Raw genomic sequence first — 22848 nt, 5'->3', positions numbered from 1 at the left:
TTGAAATAAAGAATTTTTTAAAAATTCAAGGAGAATTCAAGATTCATTCTAATAAAACACTGTAATAGGAAACATACATTACATAGCATTTTATGGTCACAAAATCACATACATTAATCTCATTTGATTGCCACAACAAGAAGAAGAGATGCAGAGTATTATATCCCAGAGTGGTTAAGTGGCAGAGATGGAACTTAAGGTATAGAGGCAAGAGGACTAGACCAAAAGGCTTTAGTTCTAATCTTTATTCTTCTATTACCTTTCTTAAGGACCCTGGAAGGGCCTATCACAATCAGTCACTCTAGGCCAATTTCCTCATCTATGAAATTAATTCCTCTCTACTTGTAGAACACTCTCAATGACTCACATCACAAAAAATACTGCCGCATTATTTTAATGTAACACCCTATTTTGGGTTATAAAAACAAATGTGGCTATCAATACGTGCTACCATGCCATCTTTAGATTTTGGTGATGAATAAATTTTTCAGAAAAATCCTTGTTATGTATTTAATGTCAATATTATAACTGGTTAACATTTGTGTTTATTCCTTTATGAAAACTGAATTCACAAGAGGACAAATGGATACTCTTAAAGTTAATATACATATGCATCTTGCATGGTGGGACCAACAATCAGAAAATGTTAGAAACATTTACAGTTTACATTCTTTTTTGTTTCAGATTACATGTTATTTTGTATTTTTGTTTATATTTTAATAGCTGTACATGTAAATGGAAACACAAAATTTATGTTTTTAAAAACAAACTGATACAGAGTTCCCAAAATATAAACAGCTAAATTACAGATGTCCTTTTCATAGGAATAGTTCATAAGGCCTGGTTGAGAGTCCCACACTGGAAACATAAACACATTTTTCCTATAGAAATGTTCATGTTTTAGTTTGGGCAAATGTTTCAGTCACAGAACAGGTCCACAAAAACCTAGGCAAGTTCACAAAAATCTACCTACCCATTTACTTAGTATTGTTTCTATGGGAAAATGCACAATGGAACTAGGGTTTAAAAAAAAAAAAGGATTCATACTGCAGAATAATGGTCCTTTATTTTATCCAAGCATTTCACACCTCCCATGTATTTACCATAAATAATTATTTTTCTAATTGTCTTTTCTGGATTCTATTCACATCATAAAAAGACATACATATAATGTACCCTTAAAATCTGGATGTTCTTTGGGGTGGGCGGGCAGAGAAGCAGGGTGATGAAGATTTAGAACATGACATTTGTCATCAATTACGTCCTTTCTAAAATAGTGACAATCACTCATCTCATTTAGTTTCAAAGAATAAAATAGGAAACTTTCCATAAGCAGAGATTAATTTTCTAGCAGTGCTTCCTTGGCATTCGGTTCTTTGATGTTACTCAGTCCTGTCAAGTACAGTGTAGGAGAACAAATGCTTCCTACCAATTCAAATTTCTCAGGTAACACCAATCCCAGGTTCATCCCCTCTTCTGTCCAAGCTTGCAGAGATATGCCCTGTTTGCTTTTACCACTGCCACAACCCTATCTTCCAAGTTCCTTAGCAAAAGGTACACAGATTCACATTCTCCCCTACTTCAAAAAAACAAGCATACCATTCTCCAGGTGATTTTAAAGGATTGTCCTGCCCAGATAGAGAAAAACAGACGAGGATTTTAAAATGGTAAGGAGAGTTATGTAATTCTAAATCTTCCTGAACAGATTTTGTACCCTAAGGAAACTAGTCTAGTCTCAGGTAGAAGTAGCTGACAGAGCTGATATTTTTAAAATACATTTTTTTTGCCCCAAATGTGTAGGGATTAGAAGCCAGATTAGGTTTGGGTTGTTAACAACATTAGACAAATAGGTTCCTCAGTGTCCATCCAAATCTGCTATTTAGTTGTCTCTGGACTTTCAGGTATTAAATGAGATGGCAGGTTTGCTATACAACTTACTCCCTTGCACCTTGCAGTGTCTCTGGTTTTCCATGCATGAAGGTAGACTTCTCATGGGCTTTCAGACTATTCTGCATTGACTTTAAAGGTCCCTTCACCTTTGTCCTACTTCTGTTTTGCCTAAAGGATATTCACCCAGCAAGTCAAGACAATTTTTGATGTACATGAAATTCTACTTTTTTTTGCTTACTGTGCTGAAATAATGGTTTGCACTTCAAGGTTTCCAAAGGGCTTTAAATATATCTCATCCTCATTCCATTCTATAAAGGTTTGATGATTTTCATTTTGCAGATGAGGAAATAGGTTAAATGCCTTGCCCAGGGTCACAAAACTACTAAAGGTCTGAGGAGGGATGTGAACACAGGTCTTCCTGACTCCCAACCCAGCACTTTTATCACTCTGCACCTAGCTGCTTATGTTTTCTATGATCTCTAGTTTTTTCACTCCTGAAGCCTGTTTCCATTTCAAGGGATTCCACATTTACTGTCTATTCCCATTTCAGAAATTATATTCCATCTGAATTTCCAGATCATTCATTCCTGAACCAGGTGACATGATGACAACTGTGACTGGAGGAAGCTAATAGTTTTGCCCCTAAGTAGAATCATTGCAATCTCTCAATATAATACTTCAAAAAAAGGCCCAGAGGTCTTTAGTAGGCTACTAAACAGATATGGAGCCCAAAACAGAGAATGGAATCAGAAAGTTCATTAACTAGATGTATAGTGTATAAAATGAGGTAGATGTCGCTAGGATTCAGGCTTTGGTCAGGGTCATACTAGATGACAGGTCCTTTTGACCAGATAAGAAAATGGCCATCATGTCCTCCCACTGAATTTCCTCTTTTCCAGGTCAAATACCATGGGTTCCTTCAATGCTCACATAGCATGGTCTCCATTCTTTCCAACATGCACTATAGCATAGAAAAGTCCTTTCTAAAATGTAGTTTCGGGGCAACTAGGTGGCACAGTAGATAAAGCACTGCCTTGGATTCAGGAGGACCTGAGTTCAAATCCAGCCTCAGACACTTGACACTTACTAGCTGTGTGACCCTAGGCAAGTCACTTAACCCTCATTGCCCCACAAAACAAAAACAAAAACAAAAAAAATAAAATGTGGTTTCCAGATCTAGTTACCGTCTGCAACAAGTGGTCTGAATCACAGTCAGAACTAGAAGACACCAATGATCCCATATCAGTTATCCCACCCAGACTTCTCCCCAGATTCCAGACACTGTATGTCTATATCTACAAGGGACTAAAACCGCATCAGTTATTTTGGCTGCCAAAAACCAGTTAACTCCTATTGAGCTTGCAGTTCACTAAAGCCGCAACATCTTTTTCACAGGAGCCACTGTCTAGCCACATCTCCTTCATCCTAGAGTTGACTTTTAAACACTCAGGTGCTAGATTTGTCAATATTCGAATCAACCGAATAGTAACTAGCCATTTGTAAGGTGCTAAATGCTAGGGATATAAATAAAATCCAATTCATCCCTTTCGGCTAATCCTAGCACTACATTTTTTTGTTTGTTTGTTTTGTGGGGCAATGAGGGTTAAGTGACTTGCCCAGGGTCACACAGCTTCAAGTGTCTGAGGCCAGATTTGAACACAGGTCCTCCTGAATCCAGGGCTGGTGCTTTATCCACTGCGCCACCTAGCTGGCCCAGGTTAATCTAAATAGTAGAAAATGAGGGTGTCAAAAGGGAAGTCAGCTAAAACACTCTAAGTAAGTTGGAGGTGAGAGAGAGGTGAAGTGTGGGGGTACTGGGTATGGCCTCTGGAGGGGGTACCTGAGCTGCACCTTGAGATAAGGAAGAAGGGACAACCTATACTAATATACATTGGTAAGAAATTAAATGCTAAATTGAAGAACAGAAGGTCCTCCTCCCCTTTGGCTGGAACATATAAGTACATGATGGGCAACTAGTGTGAAATAGGACTGGAGAACTAGACTGAAGCAAGATTCTGATGGGCTTTAAATGCCAGGCCAAGGAGTTTGATTTTATTCTGGAGATGATAGGGTACCACCAAAAGTTTTTGAGCAGGGAAATGATACGGTCAGTTCTGTGCCCTATAATTTTTTGCAGCTTGAGAGGAAGATAAATTAGAGACAATGGTGGCAGGAAGACCAATTATGACATTCTAACAATAGCCCAAGCAGCGAAGAATATGGGTTTGCGTAATAACTGTATTAGTAGAAAAAACAAACCAACAAATGCAATGTTTTTGGAACCCAATTCTGTCTTCTAACACATTGGCTGTGCCTCCTAGCTTGATGGTATTTGTATATTTGGTACCAATGCCATCAAATACTCTTTCCCTCCTTAACTTTTCTAAGAGTCCTTTGTTAGAATCTATTCATTGCTCTCAACCCCAACTTCTGAACTCCTTTAAAACAGGGACTATGGGGCAGCTAGGTGGCGTAGTGGATAGAGCACCAGCCCTGGAATCAGAAGGACCTGAGTTCAAATCCGACCTCAGACACTTTAACACTTACTAGCTGTGTGACCCTGGGCAAGTCACTTGACCCCAATTGCACCGCAAAAATAAATAAACATAAACATGGAAAAAACAACAACAACAAAAACAAAACAAAACAGGGACTATGAAAACACATAACACCTGGTTTTCAATGCCGCCCCAGACACTTAAATTTGCTGAGCCTGTTTTCCTCATCTGTAAATTGAAGAGTCTGTTAGAATCAATGGTCTTCAAGGGCCTTTCCAGCTTATAAATCTATGATCTTTTTTATATTCCCAGTACCAATCCTACCTTGCAAATAGTAGACATCTGACATTTATTGAAAACACTGATAAAAATACTGGACACACATCCCTACAACATTCCATTAGAGACCTCTATCCAGCCTGACACTGATTCATTACAATTCGACCAGTCTTTGGGTCAGTATTTCCAATTAAGCCTGGAATTGTGTCCTGGCAGTGTACAACCATCAGCTATTACTCACATCTCTCCATCCCGTACATAAGTATAATGTCCATGAGGGACTTTGTCAAAAAACCTTGCTAAAATCCAGATATTACAACAGTATTTATTACTCTGACCTATCAATCTAGTAATACCGGCAAAAAAAGTCTAGCATGATATGCATTTAATGAAATAATGCTGCCTCGTAACGATTATCCCCTTCTGTAATGTGCTTACCAAACATTCTCTAACAGCAAGCTATCTGAGAATTTTCCCAGGAATCAAATTCATGCTCACCACCAAATACTTTGAAGAATCTACTTTCTTCCCCATTTTGAAAATCAAGACATTTACCTGTCCTCATTCCCATGCACGTTTCCTATTCTTCATGATTCCTCAAAGAAGTCCAACCCTCTTATTTTACAGAAGAGGAAGCTGAGGCACAGAGGTTAAATAACTTGCCCAACGTCACATGATAAGTGGCAGAGCTTGGAAAAGGCTTCTTTGACTTTAAAAAAGTTGATTACCTTGCTGAAATGAATTAACCACCTTACTAGACAGAAAAAAACAAAAAACAAAAACAATTATTGCTATGACAACATCAATTTCTTAAATAACATACTTTAAAAATTTAAACATTGTAAAGTATTCAGGGCAGGTGTTTTCCCCTAGTATACAAAAGAATGATCTGAGATTCCACCCAAACTGCTAGCAGGCCAAAATCAATCGTTTCAAAGCGGTCCCCTAAGTGTTAGTGGGCTTAGCTGCATTCATTAGAAAGCACCAACTCTTAATGAAATAACATTTGGCCTCTACTGAATAATGACATTTTATGTGCCTATTTTAATGCCTTGTGGCATGTTGGTAACTGGGTTCTGGAAGGCCAGGCCAGCAGAGTACAAAGCTCTACCAAGTCTTAACCTGCCTTCCTTAAGCTAAAAAGGCTTGAAGTAAACAAATAATATATCTATTTCTCATGGGCTAGTCTAGCTCGCTACATTATAAGGCTCAAAACCAAGGGTTAAGCCACCAGGTTAATAAAAGATTTTGATCTCAGTGCCTATTAAGGCAGAGTTGTTTGCTCTGTGATAGAGATCACCAATAAAATCAAGGATCCTTGAAATTCTGAAGTACGGAGATTACTGTTAAGCAAGGGTAAAAATCAAAATGCTTCCCAAAAAATAACTTAAAATTACTGCTTAGTCAAAACCGAAAAGGCTTACACTTTGGTTTAAAAATATTTATTACACAAATGTACATGAGGTTTTAAAGAATGTACTGTGAGTGGAGTCAACATGAAGTTGTAAATATTTCCAAAAATTCACAAAAACTTTACATTTTTCAAGATATCTACAATTAAAATTTATTTACACTTTTTACAAGAAATCTCAGCCACTTTAACAATACTGTTGACAGCTAACAGTCACATTTTTTTATTTCACTCTATATTTGTAGAAAGAGCACAGTGTGTGTGTGAAGTTCCATCCCAGTGCTAACGACAATCCGTAGAGCAGAATGAGAGGTGCAAATGGATACAAAAGAATTACCGTGTTTTTCAAAAATGGCAGGGCTGGAAAGCAAGTAAACAAATCCAGATGAATTTTAAAAGTAAACAAAATATTAATTCCTAATTACAAATCTTAAAAGTGAGTTTGGGTTGTACAAAAATAATCAATACTTTGCTAACAACCATATGAAAAAAGGATTCCAAAATCATGAGTAAGAAAAATGCAAATTAAAAACACTGAGTTTCTACCTTATACTACCTTACACTTATTGACAAAGATGATAAAAAGGAAAATGGTCATTGTTGGAGAGGCTGTCAGAGGACCACACAGTGAATGCACTGTCTGTAGGGCTGTGAATCAGTCTAACCATTCTGGGAAGTATTTGAAAGTACAACCAAAAGTCTTTGAACAGTACATGCCCTTTGGCCCAGAAATACCATTACTAGTAATATACCACAAAGAAATCTAAGAAAGGAAAGGCCTCGTGTACAAAAATGTTTATAACAGGTTTTTTTTAGTACAAGGAAAGAATTAGAAACAAATTGGGAGTCCTGTAATCAAGGGATGGCTGAATATATTATGGTATATGAAAGACTCCAGAACTCTGGTGCATGCAAGTGACCAGCTGGAAGCATGCTTCTACAAGCTAAAGGGCTGACTGTGGTGTAGCTAACATACATTTTTAAGCACAACCAATGAGTGTTCACAAGTTTTGATGAATTACACTTATTTCAAGGAAGGGCTTTTATTCTAAGAGAGAAAATTGTAGGGAGATATATGGTGGGGGTAGAGAGAGTGATGCAAAAACAGAGAACATCAATATTTTTAAATACCCCCAAAATAACAGAAAAAAATTGTAGAAGAGGGCAAATAACTACAAGGAGGGGAGTATTGGGACTACCTGCTAAACTGCATGCTTTTATAGACAAGGTTTCCTGGCTTGACAATGACCCCCCCCATCCCCCAGTTCCACCTCTGACAGAAGGAATCCCAAGTCTCCACCCCACTGCCAGCTACCCTATGGTGCTGAGTTGGTACCCTCCAGGTTCCTTGCCAAGCAGCATATATAAGGACCCCTGGGCCTGGTCATCAGACTTGCCACTGAATCCTAAGAACTTCTAGACCTTTTTGCCCACCCTATAGCCTGAATCCTCCTCCTATGTGTTATCTCTTACACAATAATTACACAAGAGCTCCTTGAGTTCAGGGACTGTCTTTTCCTATTTGTATCCTTAGCATTTAGCACAATGCTTATCTTTGTCCATAAAACTAGAACTGCCATAATGTCTATTTGTAGCTCATATTTGTTTGTGGCTACAGTGGTGACAGCAATTATAGAGTACTGGGACTAGCTAAGAGAAAGTTAAAAGAAAGAAAAAAAACGGATATTATCTCAGAACACTTACTGAACCTAAAACATGCCAAGCCAGTTAAGAAATAACAAAAACATATTGCTATGCTGTTTTATAAGTAAATATCCTAAAAGTACCACAAAATGGAGATGTTTCAAAAAGCAAATATGCTTAGTAAAATAAAGCAGAGACATTCACACCAAATGAGATAAATTAGAATACCATCTAATACAAATTCTAACAGTGCCTACACAGAAGGGTAATTTTTAAGACAAAGTATATATGAAAGCCCCAATTCTAGCATTATTTGCAATGAGGGAACATTAGAAGCTTTACCCACAAATCCAGGATTAAAATAAGGATGCTCCTTACCACTACTGTTAGCTGACAAAGTTCTAAAAATGCTATTGATACCACTAAGAGAAATTAAAGGCATAAAGAGTCAAAGTCATTTCTGTTTCCTGACATGATGGTTTATACCGTGAAACCCTCAAAGAATCAGCAAAGAAACAAATTCAGACAGTTAATTGCTTTGCTCCAATAGCAAAATACATCATAAATGTTCCCAAACAAATTCTAGCAATTTTTCTCTTGGTGTTTCTAATACAGAAAGTTTACAGTTTTTGGAAAAAAGCAACATCCCTCCATCACCCTGCCAAATCCTTTGCCTCTCAGGGCTTTAGCCAACAAATGAAAATTCCAAACACTAAGGATACTGATACAATGGCTAATGATTTTATCCCCCAAAACATCCCTCTGCATAAAAACACAACTTAATTTTAGGGGTTTTATTGGGGGTGAAATTATACTAAGGAACTTAGGATCCTTAGGGAATCTTATTTATTGAGTATGTGCTAAATAGATATCTGCTGAACTAAGAAATGCAGAAATTAATTAACAGTAGTTAATTCCAAGCAGCTGAATATTTGTGTGGCTTCAGCTAGATACTGCATCTGGCTTGAAGAATTGGGTGAGAAAAAGGCCATAAAGTTATTGCAAGTGATATATGTAAAGCAATGGATGTGGAAGACAATAAATAATTTAATTCGTTTCCTTGCTTTCTAACATTAGATACATTTACTTAAATTTCAACTCTTGGTTATACTTACCACTGTATCCTAGGAATGTTACATAGATATAATAACCAACAGCAATCAACCATAACGTATTTCCAACAAAGTAGCCAATAAATGTATCTGTCATGATAACATCTGTAAGAAAAGAAGAAAACTTTAATATTATGTACAAAGATGATGACAATACTATCTTGAAATTGATTTGCTACTTACAGTTAATGAAAAAAAGCTGGATAAAATGCAAAATGACAAGTAGCGGATAGAAAGCATTCAAATGAACGTCAAAGGCATATCCCCATTCTACATCATAGTCCCTGCTCTGTCGTTTCACTAGGTATTTGTTAGAGATAAACCTAATGGAAAACAAATTCAAAGGAATAAATTAGGCAATATGAACATATGAAATTATTTTAAAAGGTGACAAGTGATATAAATATCCATCTATCACAGTAACCACAGTATACTAACAATAGCAACTATATTATAATATAGTATTTATATAGTAACATTAATTATCAAAACATTTATTAAATACATGTTCTGTATGTAATGCAAACTAAATTTGGGCTACAAATTCAATTTTATACCTTCATATCAACTCCACAATAGTGACAGCTGTTAACATATTAATATAATCAAAGAAATCCGTCCTCCCAAGAACTTTTCAATTTTATTATGAAAATGTGAGAGTTCATTTCCTATGTCTGTTTCAATGAAAATTTCAAAAGAATGAAAAGAAGAAACTGGAAGACATACAGGAAAACAATGGCCTTGCTATCACAGACTCGGTAGTCTGAAAATGAAAGTAATATAATAATTAAGAGAAGGCAATACTTTAAGACATTACTCATTTACAGAGGCAGCTTGTTCCAATTTTTCCCTAGGAATATTTTTTCTACATTCATAGCCTAAATAAATATAGCATATTATCATACAACAAGATTGCTGACTTAACAGTCACAAACTAAATAATATAACTATTTTAAATGTTAATTTAAATAATTTTAAATAATATTAATTACAATATTAAATAATCTAAGTATTAAATTATATGTAAGGCTCTGTCAGATACTGAAGATACAAGGAAAAAAAATATTTATCCTCCACATGTAAAGAAGATAATTTGAGGATGGAGACAGCATTAGCAACTGGAGGAAGCAATATGATCATTCTGTGTCTTCACAAGATATTTTGGCAGCCAGCTATGTGATGAGTGAATATGGGAAAGACTGAAATAGTCTAGATGAAAGGTGATATGGTCCTAAAGAAGGTGATAATGGAAAGAAAAGCTGTGTAAACAAACATTACAAGGATTAGCAATTCATCGACTATAGAGAGTAAAGTCAGCAGATCATCTATTTTTCACAGCTTATACAGGATAAATTCTTAACTAAAGAAGGAATAAAAACAATTACAAGCGATAAAAATAGCTAATTTTGATTAAATTGAAAAGCTTTTTTTGCACAAACAAAATTATGTCTAGCATAAGAAGGGAAATAGTAGAATGGCGGAGGGAGGGGGAGGGATATCATTTATTTCTGATAAGGAAGGGTTTGGAATCCAAGATGCAAAGACAATCAAGAGAAATATAAAAGACCAAAAACCACTTCCAAGATAAGAGGTCCAAGGATATGAAAACAGTTCCCAAAAGAACTGAAAACTCTTAGCTACTATCTGGAAGAATGCTACAAACCACAAATAGTAAAAGAAATGCAAACCAAAACCCTGAGGTTTCATCTCATTCCCTGCAAATTGGCAAAAATGAAAAAAAGGTAGGAATAAGTCATGTTGGAGGGATTGTTGGTGGAGCTGTAAACTGATACAACCATACAAAGCAATCAATGGTTATGCAAATGAAGTGACTAAAATGTCCACTCCTTTGACTCAAGAGATGCCACTGCTAGGCTTATATACAACAATGTGAATGACAATAAGCCAGACCCCAGGTACACCAAAACATTTAAAGCAACATTTTTTGTGGGAGCAAAGAACTGGATATGAAGCAAATGCCCACTGGGAAATGTCTCGATTGTAGTCCGTGAATGTAATGGAGTATTACTGTACTGTAATGAACATGATGAATACAAAGAATAGAAAGACATATGAAAAGATGCAAAGGCAATTAAGTAGAACAAGGAAAACATTTCCATTGCTGTAGAAAGTACAACAAAATAAAAGAAACTCAATACTGTGAAATTATAACATTAAAACTCTGTCCTGGGCGGCTAGGTGGCACAGTGGATAAAGCACTGGCCCTGGATTCAGGAGTACCTGAGTTCAAATGCGGCCTCAGACACTTGACACTTACTAGCTGTGTGACCCTGGGCAAGTCACTTAACTCCCATTGCCCCGCCAAAAAAAAAAACCAACAACTTTGTCCCAAAGAAAGTATTATAAGAAAACACCTCTGCAGATAAAGCAACAGCAACAGCAAAAATAAACTTAATCAAGAGGGAAACTATATTTTTTAAAGGTAACATTGACAAGTTGATTTGAATACTTAACATATATTCACTAATATATATTCACTGTAACTACATGAAGGAAAAGGTAAATGAAATACAAGGAGAAATACAGTCAAATACAGTAAATACTGTAAAACTACAATGGTGAGGGACCTCCATTTACCACAATTAGCTCTAGATTTTTAAAAAAAAGGCAAGAAAGAAGTTAAGGACCCAAATAAAATTTTAGAAATATTAGATATGATACACACCTGACAATTACAGAATGAAAATAGAAAGGAGTATATATTTCTCAGGTGTACATGGCACACATACAAGAATTATGTGTTCAGACAGAAATCTCAAAAACAATCACAGATACCATTTTCACTTTTTTTTCTGTTTTGTTTCTTCTTTCATAATGATTTAATGTGGAAATATGTTTTAACATATTTCCCCGTCTTGGAGAGAGAAAAATTTGGAACTCAAAATCTTTGTAAAAAATGAATGTTGAAAACTAAATAAAATAAAATAAGGGGGAAAAACAAATGTAGCAAGAAGTTACTAGCACTAAGGTGAAATCTAGAAAGGCTTTTTTGTATTAGGTAGAATTTGGGGTCAGACCTAAAGGAAACATTTTTGTGAGCTTCCATCATTTCCATACTAACTGCTGATCAGACATACCCTCCTCATCCCAGGGATCCTAAACTCCCTTAGTCATTGTACAAATCCCATTGCCCACTGACTACCACCTTATTCTTGTCTTCCTCAACCCAACCCCTTTTAAGCCCTGCCAAATTCTACTCTAAACCATCTCTTCCATGGTGCTCTCTAAAATGCCTGTTCCACAAGAGGAAAAGGCCAACAAGTGTCAAAAACTGCAAAAAGGATAAGGCAGATAAATCAGAAAAAGCCAATGTTTCTAGCAATTAAGATCTTTCATAATCTTGGAGAAAGCAGTTTTAGGAGTCGAACTGGTGAATGTGTGGTAAGGAAGTAGAGGCAGCAAGAAATGATTAGGAGCTTGGCCAAAGCAAGGCAGGAACTATTTACTTTTTTCTTTGTATCTCTATCCATAAGACAATACCTAGTTCACAACAGGCTTTATCAAATTAAGGTAGAATTGAAAGGAAAGATGTAGGATAGTTTTAGGGCATGGCAGGGATATATATATATATATTTATTAATGTTCTTTTTTAAAAAATGTGTCAGTCCCACTGAATTCTCCCATTTAACACAGATAATCAATTAAGCTAAGAAACCACTTCTAACATATCCAAAAATCCACAGCTTTCATACCTCACACCTCTCTGCCAAAAAGGTATGTTTTATTCTGTTTTCTGGGACTAAGACTGTTCACTGGAATTAACATAAGATTACCAGCCTTAGTGTTTTCATGTCCAATATTGTTATAATTTTGTATCTTGATTAACCCGAGTCTGCTTTTTTTCATTCTAGGTAGCTAAGTGGTACACTAGAGCCAGCACTGGGTCTGATTAGAGGAAGAACCAAGTTCGACCCTTCCTAGCTGTGGGATCCTGGGCAATTCACTTAACCTCTCTTTGATTGTTTCCTCAACTGTAAAAATAGCAACCACCTTACAGGTTATTCTGAGGATAAAATAGTATCTGCAAGGTGCTTAGCACAGTACCTGGTACACAGGAGGTTTTTAATAAACATTTATTTCCTTCCCTCTATGCCACTCTCCACGTTTCCCCTTATTTCTAAGTCCTCAGCAAAATAATATTCAATTACATTTACATATTCCCCAAATAATGTCAACATTTTGTTTCCTTTTTGGAGGGCTACTTACAAAGAGTGGTTATTAATATTTTGTCATACATGAAATCTTTGTCTCTGACTTCCTTGGGATGTGAATTAAATGAATGAAAAAGTATTCATTAAGGGCTTGTTAAGTGCTAAGCAATGTAGATGAGCTAATAAGATGGCTGACTAAAGGTTTATGAATAGGGTACTTTCCTTGAATAATTCCTATTTGTTTTCCAATTCACACTCTACCAAAGGCATAACTATTATGTCTCTCTTCCTATAGACCCTCCAATATTTGTTATTTCCATCCTTTATCATTTTTGCTAATTTGATTTTTGGTTTCATTTTTCCCCAAACCACCCAAGCTTTACCTATTTTAACTATTCTATTAATATAAAAGCTTTTAAATATTTGTGACTGATATTGCTTACTTACCTTTTATGATTACCTCTATCTTTTGTTTAAGAAATTATAAGGTACTGCCTTTTATTCGCCTATATTTAAATATTACCTTTTTATATTTAGATCATATATTCATTTGGAGTTTATGATATATCATGTAAGATGCTAGTCAAAACCTAACTTATACCAATTTGCTTTCTCCCCATCTCTAGTTGTTCTTGCCAAATGGGGGCAGGAGTTTTCTTCTGGTGATTTATGTTTGTGAGTTTAATCAAATATTTAGCTACTGTGTTCAACTGTTTTTGTGTTTTGTTTATCTGGTGTTTTGCTGACAGACTTTTCTATTTTTTGTTTTAGGACCAAGTTTTGATGATTACTACATACCAGATCTCAAACGATATTGTTAATCCATCATTCCCACTTTTGTTCATTAGATTCTTGACCTTTTGTTCCTCTAAATGTTTCTATTATGCTGTCTATAAAGCAAGCCCTTTATAGGCTGATATAGTAATCTTAAATTATTTTAGATCACCAGAATTTTTGTTAAAACGCTATGATCAGGGGGCAGCTAGGTGGCACAGTGGATAAAGCACCGGCCCTGGATTCAGGAGTACCTGAGTTCAAATCCGGCCTCAGACACTTGACACTTACTAGCTGTGTGACCCTGGGCAAGTCACTTAACCCCCACTGCTCCACAAAAAAACCAAAAACCAAAAAGAAAACACCAAAACCAAAAATACAAAAAAACCTCACTATGGTCTAACCTTACCAATAAATGTCTGTCCAATTGTCTTTCTTACTTCTGAAAAGTATTTTAGGGCTATTTTAATTTAACCTAACACAACACACTGGGATATTTTATTGAGCTGGCAGTTATTTTGAACACAAGTTTCCCTTACTCTTCTACAGTTTTATTAGTAACATGCAGAAAAGACTGATTTCTGTGGGTTTATCTTATACACTACATTACTAGAGCTATTTCCATGAATTATGCCCCCCCCCCCAATTCTGGGTTTCATTAGCAAGATTTTTTTTTTTGGCAGGGCAGTGAGTGTTGTGACTTGCCCAGGGTCACACAGCTAGTAAGTATCAAGTGTCTGAGGCCAGATTTGAACTCAGGTCCTCTTGAATCCAGGGCCGGTGCTTTATCCACTGCACCACCTAGCTGCCCCCATTCCTATATTTTAAACCACAGTCGAGAAACCCAAGTCCCATTCTCGATGATCTTTTTAACTAAGTTTACACTCTTCGGATCTGTTTTCCCAAATCCTCACCTAAAATTGGCAGCAGAGAAGAAAACACTGCCTGTACCTCTAAAATCTTGTTGGTTGCATTTCTTTAAAATCTTTGGTGAAACTTTTTAGGGTCATTTTGGCAGTATCATTTATGCACCAGTGAATCATCAGAAGTGGGTAGAATTTTTGTGGTTTGATAAATGTTGGGAAGTCCTCTATTACATCTTGGATACATAGCCCAGGTAAGACATAAGACTTCTACATTGTTATCAAGTCAGCAGGGAGCTAAAAACTATCACTTCTTGTCACTTCTGAGCTATGATCTCAACCAAAAGTACCTGTGGATCCACATAATCATTCCTCTTTTTTGGAAAGAGCCTCATATTTCTTACTTAGCTCCAAGAGTTCAGTGGTCTCTTTTTTCTCCTCAGGCTGCCACTCTTCTGTACTCTGATCTCTTGACACCAGTCATAATTTCTCTCTGCTACTTAGGTTTCTTTATCTTCTTTGTTTTCACATATAAGCCTTTCCTTCATTCTTGTCACTGAGCTACCATTTGCCAGTGGTAGAAATACAAGTATTTCACACTCAGTACGGATCACTTCAAATTTCTTTCTTATTTTCATGGCAAAAGTGGCAATCTCCAGTATTATTTCATCTTTGCTAATAAATTCCCAGGCAGATCTTCAACTTAAAAAGTTGTCAGTTTTCTTTTCACTTCCATATCTCTAAGTCCTTCTCCACTTTCAGTCTTTCAAATCCTCTCATACTTTCCAGCCCTTTAAATTCAGTCTCCTGCCTTCTTTACAATTCTAACCCCCACCCCCAATTCACCTTCATATTTCCTTTTCCTCCTTCATTAGTTCAAGTCTTTTTTTATGGCTTCTTTGGGAGGAGCAGGAGAGTTGTAAGGCCTACTCTCACTTTTGATTTTTAAGAAAAAATATATTTAATATAGAATGTTTTATATTGTGAGAATCACTTAACCAACCAACATTTATCAAATAACTACTTTGTGCCAGTGACTCTGGATACAAAGATAAAAATAAAACATTCTCTGCTCTCAAGTTGCTCATATTCTATAGAGGGAGAAAATATCCATATATTTGTATACACATGTATATATAAGATGTATATAAAACAAAAATAAGGTAATTTGGGTGAGAAAAGTTCTAGCATTTGTGGGCATCAGGAGAAGCTTTATGGAGGATGCAGCACTTAAACTGCACATTGAAGAAAACTGGACTTCCAAGAGGCAGACATAACAAGGGAGTACATTTTAAGCATGCAGGACAACTTGAGTGAGAGCACAGAGATGGGAGATAGAATGTTGTGTGTGAGGAGCAGAAAAAAAGCCAGTGTGGTTAGACTAGCTTCAACTGTATAAGAAAAATAGCAGTAATGATTATTGTCTTAAACCTTATCATTCATGTTACATATTCAAAGGCCTTTTCCAAGTTAAGTATTTTATAAATCTTAAATATATTATTTCCGCATCTTTATGGACAGAATCATAGATTCAGAGCCAGTCATCTAGTTCAAACTCACTTTACAATTTAATAACAATAATGATGATTATAGATAACATTTATATAGCATTTACTATGTGCTACTTTACGATTATCTCATTTGATCCTGACAACAACCCTGGAAAGCAGGTATTATTATTAATTCCATTTTACAGATGAGGAAACTGAGGCAAACAAAGGTTAACTGACTTGCTCCAAAATCATACAAGTATCAATTAGTAAAGTCAGGATTTAAACTCAGGTCTTGTGACTCAATCAATCAAGTTCAGCAATCCAGGTTCAGGGCTCTTTCCACTGTTCTGCCCTATCCATATCAACTTTTTTATTATAAATGAATAAAATTGATCACAATGGATAAAGTATTTTGAGGAAATAAAATGTGAGATTACTAACAGCAATATCTTTTTCTGGAAGGCATCTAACATGAAATATATGGTATATATAGGTATGGCAAAACAAGAAAGGCAGGGCAGCATAAACATGATTTGCCCCTAACAAAAAAATTTTTAGAAACAAAACAAAACAAAAAGCTGGATAAAAAGACCACACAGTAGTAGACAGGAATGACAAAACAATGCCTGGAGGAATATAAACCCCTCGCAACCATTATTCTAACTCAGAAATTTTTAACATGGTATCTGTGAACATATGTGTTATTAAAAAAATGTTTAATAACTATGTCAATATGACTAGGTTCTGTTGTAATAACACACATTTAATTCTATGCATTTAAAAACACTATTCTGAGAAAGGATCCATAGGCTTCATAAGAATGTCAAAAGAGGTCCATGGCACAAAGAAGGTTAAGAACTCCTATTCTCACTAAACTTTAGGGAAGAAGATCATACATTTCCATTGTCTTAATATTAAAAATAACACATCTATCGGGTATAGAGCAAAACTGAACAGAATAATTCAGGAAGCAATTAAAACTTGGGTCCTGGATTTTAGCTTTCTATGGTTCACTGACTCAAAGCAATGTGCTTAGTAGATACTGAACTTTAATGGGTATATTAAAGTTTTAAAATTTAAAGTGTTTACAATATCGCAGCTTTGTTCACCACCAGTCTTTTGGGGGGAAAACATTTGCCATAACTATTTACTCTCAGTCAAAATGTCAAGAGAGAGCAACATAAGAATAAATCTGGAATTCATACTTACATCTGTTTCAAAACAGACATAAATTTAAAAACAAGATAGAATGATGAAATTTGGGCCCAGAAAGGACACATGTGAATGTACCTCCCCACTTTCTCAGAGGCAGGAGACTATGGTACAGAGTTCTGCACGTTACCTTACATTTGATGTGTTACTTCGTTGTGCTAAATTGATCTTTTTTCCTCTTTTAAATTCCTTTTTATAAGAATTGGAATTCTGGGATAGGAATATGGTAGGGATACATTGGGAAATGTAAGTGATATAAAAATAAGAGATATTAATCATTTTAATTTAATAGGAAAATCAGACACTGAGAATCCTTTCAGTAAAGCATCATTGTGCATTCTTTAAGGCACTAAAGTTAAAAAGTCCTTTCCTTTTCAAACACATTTCATTAATGATAAAGGCTTAAGGAAAAAAAAAATTAAGATTGTAGCAGTTATACACATATATTTAGCTAAATGCCATTGAAAAGATTGCTTCGGGGCAGCTAGGTGGCGCAGTGGATAGAGCACTGGCTCTGGATTCAAGAGGACCTGAGTTCAAATCCAGCCTCAGGCACTTAACAATTACTAGCTGTCACTTAACCCCAATTGCCTCACCAAAAAAAACAAAAACAAAAACCAAAAAAACAAGAAAATATATATATAAAAAAAAGATTGCTTCAAGTAAAGGGAGGCTAACATGGAAATTCATGTAAAATTAGTTATTTTGTTTGAATTACTAATTGTTGTATTGACTCAATTCTTGGCTACTACTCTTTGACAATATAGTCCTTACCCTGGATTATTTACTAAAGCTGAAAATGGTTGAGATTGTTTATATGAAATCTTGACTACCCTAATTAATTCTTTTCAATTAGTCTTGTGACCTCTGGTTTCAATTTTTATCAGCTTCCATATTTTAGAAACATATAACTAAAGGGTCTACAGTAGTGCCTAAAAAACCCCAAAAGGTATGATACTTACCACATCAGAGTTGATATTAAAAGGCCAACACCTACACAGTCTATAAACACAACCCAAAGGAGAAGCTTTATAGTTTCAAAAAATCCCATGTCCAAAACAAATCCAAATCCTATAGTGGACACTGAAAGGAAAATTAAAAATACATGAATTAAATCTTGTATCTCTGACTTCAGATGATTCTCTAAGGCAACAAATCAGTATTTTAAGTAAATTCAGCATTAATTCACCTTACAGAAAAATCCTCAATGTCAATAAACAAGAACTTTATGCTGGAATCACAATGAAATAGTTGGACAATGTCCTTTTATTTAATTTTCTTTCTTTTTTTTTTTTGTGGGGCAATGAGGGGTAAGTGACTTGCCCAGGGTCACACAGCTATTAAGTATAAAGTATCTGAGACCACATTTGAATTCAGGTCCTCCTGAATCCAGGGCCAGTGCTTTATCCACTGTGTGTCACCTGGATGCCCCCTAGGTCCTTTTATTTAAATTCATATTAGGACTTCCAAAATTTTAACTTCTGCTTCACTAAATTGTGTTAAAATTCCTAATCTTAATATTTTGCTTATTATAAAACATCACAGCAAAACCCAGATTCAATTGTTCCCTGTTCAACAAGCTTTAATGTGATCATTTCCTCAGATGAAACCATTATCTGATCTTATTTAATTTGAGGGAATAAAGTTATTTCCTACAGCAAGATCTTTTGACAGCTCCAGAAAAGTTTATTTTTAAAAGTGTTCCCAAATTCCAGTTCACAATTTGTATTCGAACCTTCCATATTAAAGGGCACAACCTTCAGGATCAATCTTCTGAGCTGACACATTTGACTTGTTAATAAATTTTAATGTACATTAAGACACTTACCACAGAGCCAGATACTCAGCAATACCAAGAAGGCAGGATCATCTCTTGCCCACTGGTCCTTCGTTTGTTTTCTGTAATGAAAGTTTCTGTAAACTCTTTGTGGGGAAGTGAAAAGATAGAGCATCTGCCAGGCGGCAAACTCAAAGTCCATCTGCCTGAATCGGAAGAGCCTCCGAAGATACTTGTAGCGCTTTGCTCCCGCTGTGTGCCTTGCTGCATCCCTGGAGCTCAAGGCACCATTCCCCTGTAATCGGGAATTCATTGACGTGGTTGGTAACATCTTTCTGGATTAAAAACAAAATGAATGTCTTATAGAAAACAGCATGATACTAAGAGATAAGCAAACTTTTTTTTTTGGGGGGGGGTGCAGTATGCCTTCTTCCAGTTATTATACCTAAGAATGAAAGAGGTAAAAAAATCTTTTAAATTGCTACCTGAAAATTCTAGGTAGGGTCAGCGGTGGACATTCATAGAAGAGTCTTGACACATTGTGTTTGGCCCCTTGTGCTAGAGTCCCCACTAATTAATACCAATGACTAGTGAGTGAGTCTGAGTTATTGTAGCCTTTAAAAATATTCATAGCACAGTATCTGTACTGTACTCAGTACTCTGAGAATCACCGCAATGGGCCCTTTATTTGGGGGGAAAACATTCACGCATATCTGAGTACCACATAGATGCCAATTTAGTCCAGTAATACCAAATGTTTTCTCAGACCAGCTAAAACGAAATTTACAGGCTTTCTGACTTTGTTAGTGCTACTTCTTCCTTCTTTTAGAATCAGAGTTAAATTGTCATGTTACTTTTCTTATTGTCACTTACTAGCAAATTTCACAAGGTCTCTTACTTTTAAAAAGCCATTTCCTTCTGTTTCTAGCTGTTGACAATTACTTCACAATAATAAAGCTGGAGGAAAAAAGAGAAGAAAACTTGTAAACAGTAGCCAAGAAAGGAACTCACTGTACCTGAGGTTAAGTGCAACAACATAACCGTTTAACAATATAAAATTACTTTCGGTGTATTGGCAATATGTGAAAACATGCAGGTTTAATGAAGAAATTCCACCACCTAAACCTGAACTCCTAAACTATCTATCTGTATTTAGTTAAAGCATGATCACATCAGTCAGTGAAATTTTACACGAGGAAAGCAAATGGCCATGCCACACACAACCACAATGACATTATTGGAGGAGGTACAAAATCCTAATCCTAACCAACCAACTAGGTCAACAGGAAGAATGATAACAATGCAGTTTATTTATCATGTCCTTTCGATGAGTTTTAGTTTCATAAAAAGACAGAAATGTTACACAGATATCCAGGAAACTAGTATTGGAGTCAAGAGTAATCCACATACTATGCCCTTTTGGAAAACTGTATCAGTTGCCCAAATAATTACAACTTTGATCAACATCAATCTCCAAAGACAGGTTAAGTATAGTCTAGTAACAAGTAAACTTGAAAGTGTGGTGCTTTATTTGTTTATCTTTGTATCACCAGCACTTGTGGCTGTGCCTCCTGAATAGTGCTTAATACATGTTTGTTGAATAACTGAAATGATCTTCGGAGTACTCTTCCTTATATCAAAATCTAATAAGCATTTGTAAACACCTGTTATGCGAAGAATACTTAGGCGTTTATGGAGTTGACCATTTAATAGAGGAAAATAGCTATCACAAAATACATAACTGCCTTAGAAATATAAGCAAAGTGTCCCAAGGATTCTCAATTTGGATTTCTATACACCTATTATACTCAATGGCAGAGGAGATGGGAGGACAGGTTCACCCACCACTTTTCAATAATTACTAGATGTGACTGACTATAGGCAAGTCAACTCAAAACTTGACTCAGTTTCCTAATCTGTGAAATAGGAAACATAATTCCTTTAGGACTCACTTAACAGGGTGCCTGTGAAGTTCAAATGAGAGCAGTAAAGCCCTTTGTAAAATGCATCTTATAAGAGTATTTGTAAATATTCATGGATTGCCCCAACCCTGCACTCTGTAGATCCCTATTAAATCATTTACCACGTGACTGTCTTATCTAACCCTTACATCTAATAAAGCCACAGCTAGGAACTTTGTAACCCAGGGTAAATTCAGTTGAGGTAGGGGGATATAAGGTTGTCGCCAAGGCAAATCTATCTGGGTCTAACATAGGAACACACTTCTGTCTGGCTAATGAAGAATGGAGACAGAGGTAATGGGAGTTGAAGATGATAAAATAAGTGAAAAATCAGGGTTTGGGAAAGGTATAACAGTGAGAGGGGAACGGTTGGATGGAGAAAAAGACAGACTCTTGAACTGAGCTCATTCAGGAGGAAAGAAGACCAATGTGGTCAGCCTGGATTAGGCTTTAAAGGAGGAAAGGTAACTGCTGAATGACAGCAGGTGAGAGGCACTCTGTAAGCTGCGGTGACTATGCCCACCCTTCCTGGCCTTGGAGAGGGGTGTCTTCAGAAGAAAGCTAGGTAATCGTGAAGACTACAAAATGAAAGATGTAAAAGGAACCGAGGATCGACGGCTCATTTACAATTGGGATGGACCTGGGAGACCTCGTTTTATAGACAGGAAACTGAAGCCCGGAGAGATGGCGTGACTGGCCCTTGTTTATACAAGTAGAAGCCACAGAACCGGGATTCCGAGTCAGGTCCTCTGCTAAATGCAGGAGGGCGGCATGAAGGTGACGGGGCGACCGGCTAATAAGGCATCGCCTTGATTACACACCAATGCAACTCACCCCGCACTCTGTGGGGTTCCTTAGCCAGGTAGCAAGGGGGCTCCCAGGAATGGAGAGGGGAGGGAGTAGCCGCAGGAGGCCCGCTCCCGAGCCCCGCCCCCCCCGTAAGTGCACCAGGGCTCTAATCGCCCCTGGCTCCGCCTCCGATTCTGTTCCGGGGTGGGCGTGGCCGAGCTCGAGCCCCGGGGCTCCGGGGGCGCCCCAGGCCCCGAGCCGCCTGCCTCCTCTGCAGGCCGAGGCCCCGACAGGCGGACTAACGCGCCTGACAACCGTCACTTCCCGATAATTAATGACACCATCGGAGCCTCCCCCAGGGTCGCCGCGATCCTACCCCACTCTCCCGCCGGACCTGAGGAGTCTCGGGGCCCCGCTGGGGACGCGGGGTGGGGGCGCTGCAGGCGCGGGGGTTCCTTGTGACGTCGCGAGACGCGAAGCCAAAGGAAGCCGGGAGAAAAGGCGCTCGAATTGCGGGGCGCGTGCGCGGGGCGCTCCCGACGGGGGAGGGGCAGTGATGACGGGGCGGAGGATGGGGAAGCCCTCGGTACTCACCTGGAGCCCGGCTGGGGCCTCGGCCCGGATCCGTAATCCCCCCCGCCACCTCGGTTGAGTAGCCGAGCCAGGCGCCCGCCCCGGCTCCGGTTCCCCTTCCTTCCTGCTACGTAGTTGCTCTTCGTCACTCCCAGAGCAAGGCAAATCACGTGCTTCTCCCACTTCCGCTGAGCTTCCTGCCGGAGGGCTTTCGGAGTCTTGGATTCCGGCTGCGACTCCGCCGCCGGAAGGAGCTTATCCCTACTTCCTGCCTCTTCCTCTCCAACGCCCTCCTCCGCCCCCTCCGCCATCACCGGTGCTGGCGTCCAGAAGGTTGCTTCTGCCGGAAGTAGAGGCAGCCCCGGGCGGGTGGGGGCGGTGTCGAGAACGCCGCACGCGG

The 22848-nt window shown here is 37.5% G+C and overlaps 1 protein-coding gene across 5 annotated transcripts; it reads right to left on the bottom strand.

The window, feature by feature from the left end:
• Nucleotides 1-5880: 5880 nt before the first annotated feature.
• On the bottom strand, nucleotides 5881-22759 carry UNC50 (unc-50 inner nuclear membrane RNA binding protein). 5 transcript variants are annotated; one of them, XM_043995665.1, is made up of 7 exons: nucleotides 22470-22603; nucleotides 19999-20082; nucleotides 19177-19460; nucleotides 18311-18431; nucleotides 9018-9157; nucleotides 8838-8939; nucleotides 5881-6438 (listed from the first exon to the last, which is right to left on the bottom strand). In XM_043995665.1, exons 3-7 carry the CDS (start codon nucleotides 19454-19456, stop codon nucleotides 6302-6304), a joined length of 780 nt encoding a protein of 259 aa, XP_043851600.1. In that variant the 5' UTR covers nucleotides 19457-19460; nucleotides 19999-20082; nucleotides 22470-22603; the 3' UTR covers nucleotides 5881-6301. The 5 variants fall into 5 exon arrangements, with proteins under 5 accessions (XP_043851600.1, XP_043851598.1, XP_043851599.1 ...); XM_043995663.1 differs by having other exon boundaries at nucleotides 20024-20082; XM_043995664.1 differs by lacking the exon at nucleotides 22470-22603 and adding an exon at nucleotides 21921-22373 and having other exon boundaries at nucleotides 20024-20082.
• Nucleotides 22760-22848: the final 89 nt, after the last annotated feature.

The sequence above is a fragment of the Dromiciops gliroides genome, chromosome 3, assembly GCF_019393635.1.
Source record: "Dromiciops gliroides isolate mDroGli1 chromosome 3, mDroGli1.pri, whole genome shotgun sequence".
Taxonomy (NCBI): domain Eukaryota; kingdom Metazoa; phylum Chordata; class Mammalia; order Microbiotheria; family Microbiotheriidae; genus Dromiciops; species Dromiciops gliroides.
The sequence above is the reverse complement of the archived record's forward strand: the minus strand, read 5'-3'. Positions and strand labels throughout refer to the sequence as shown.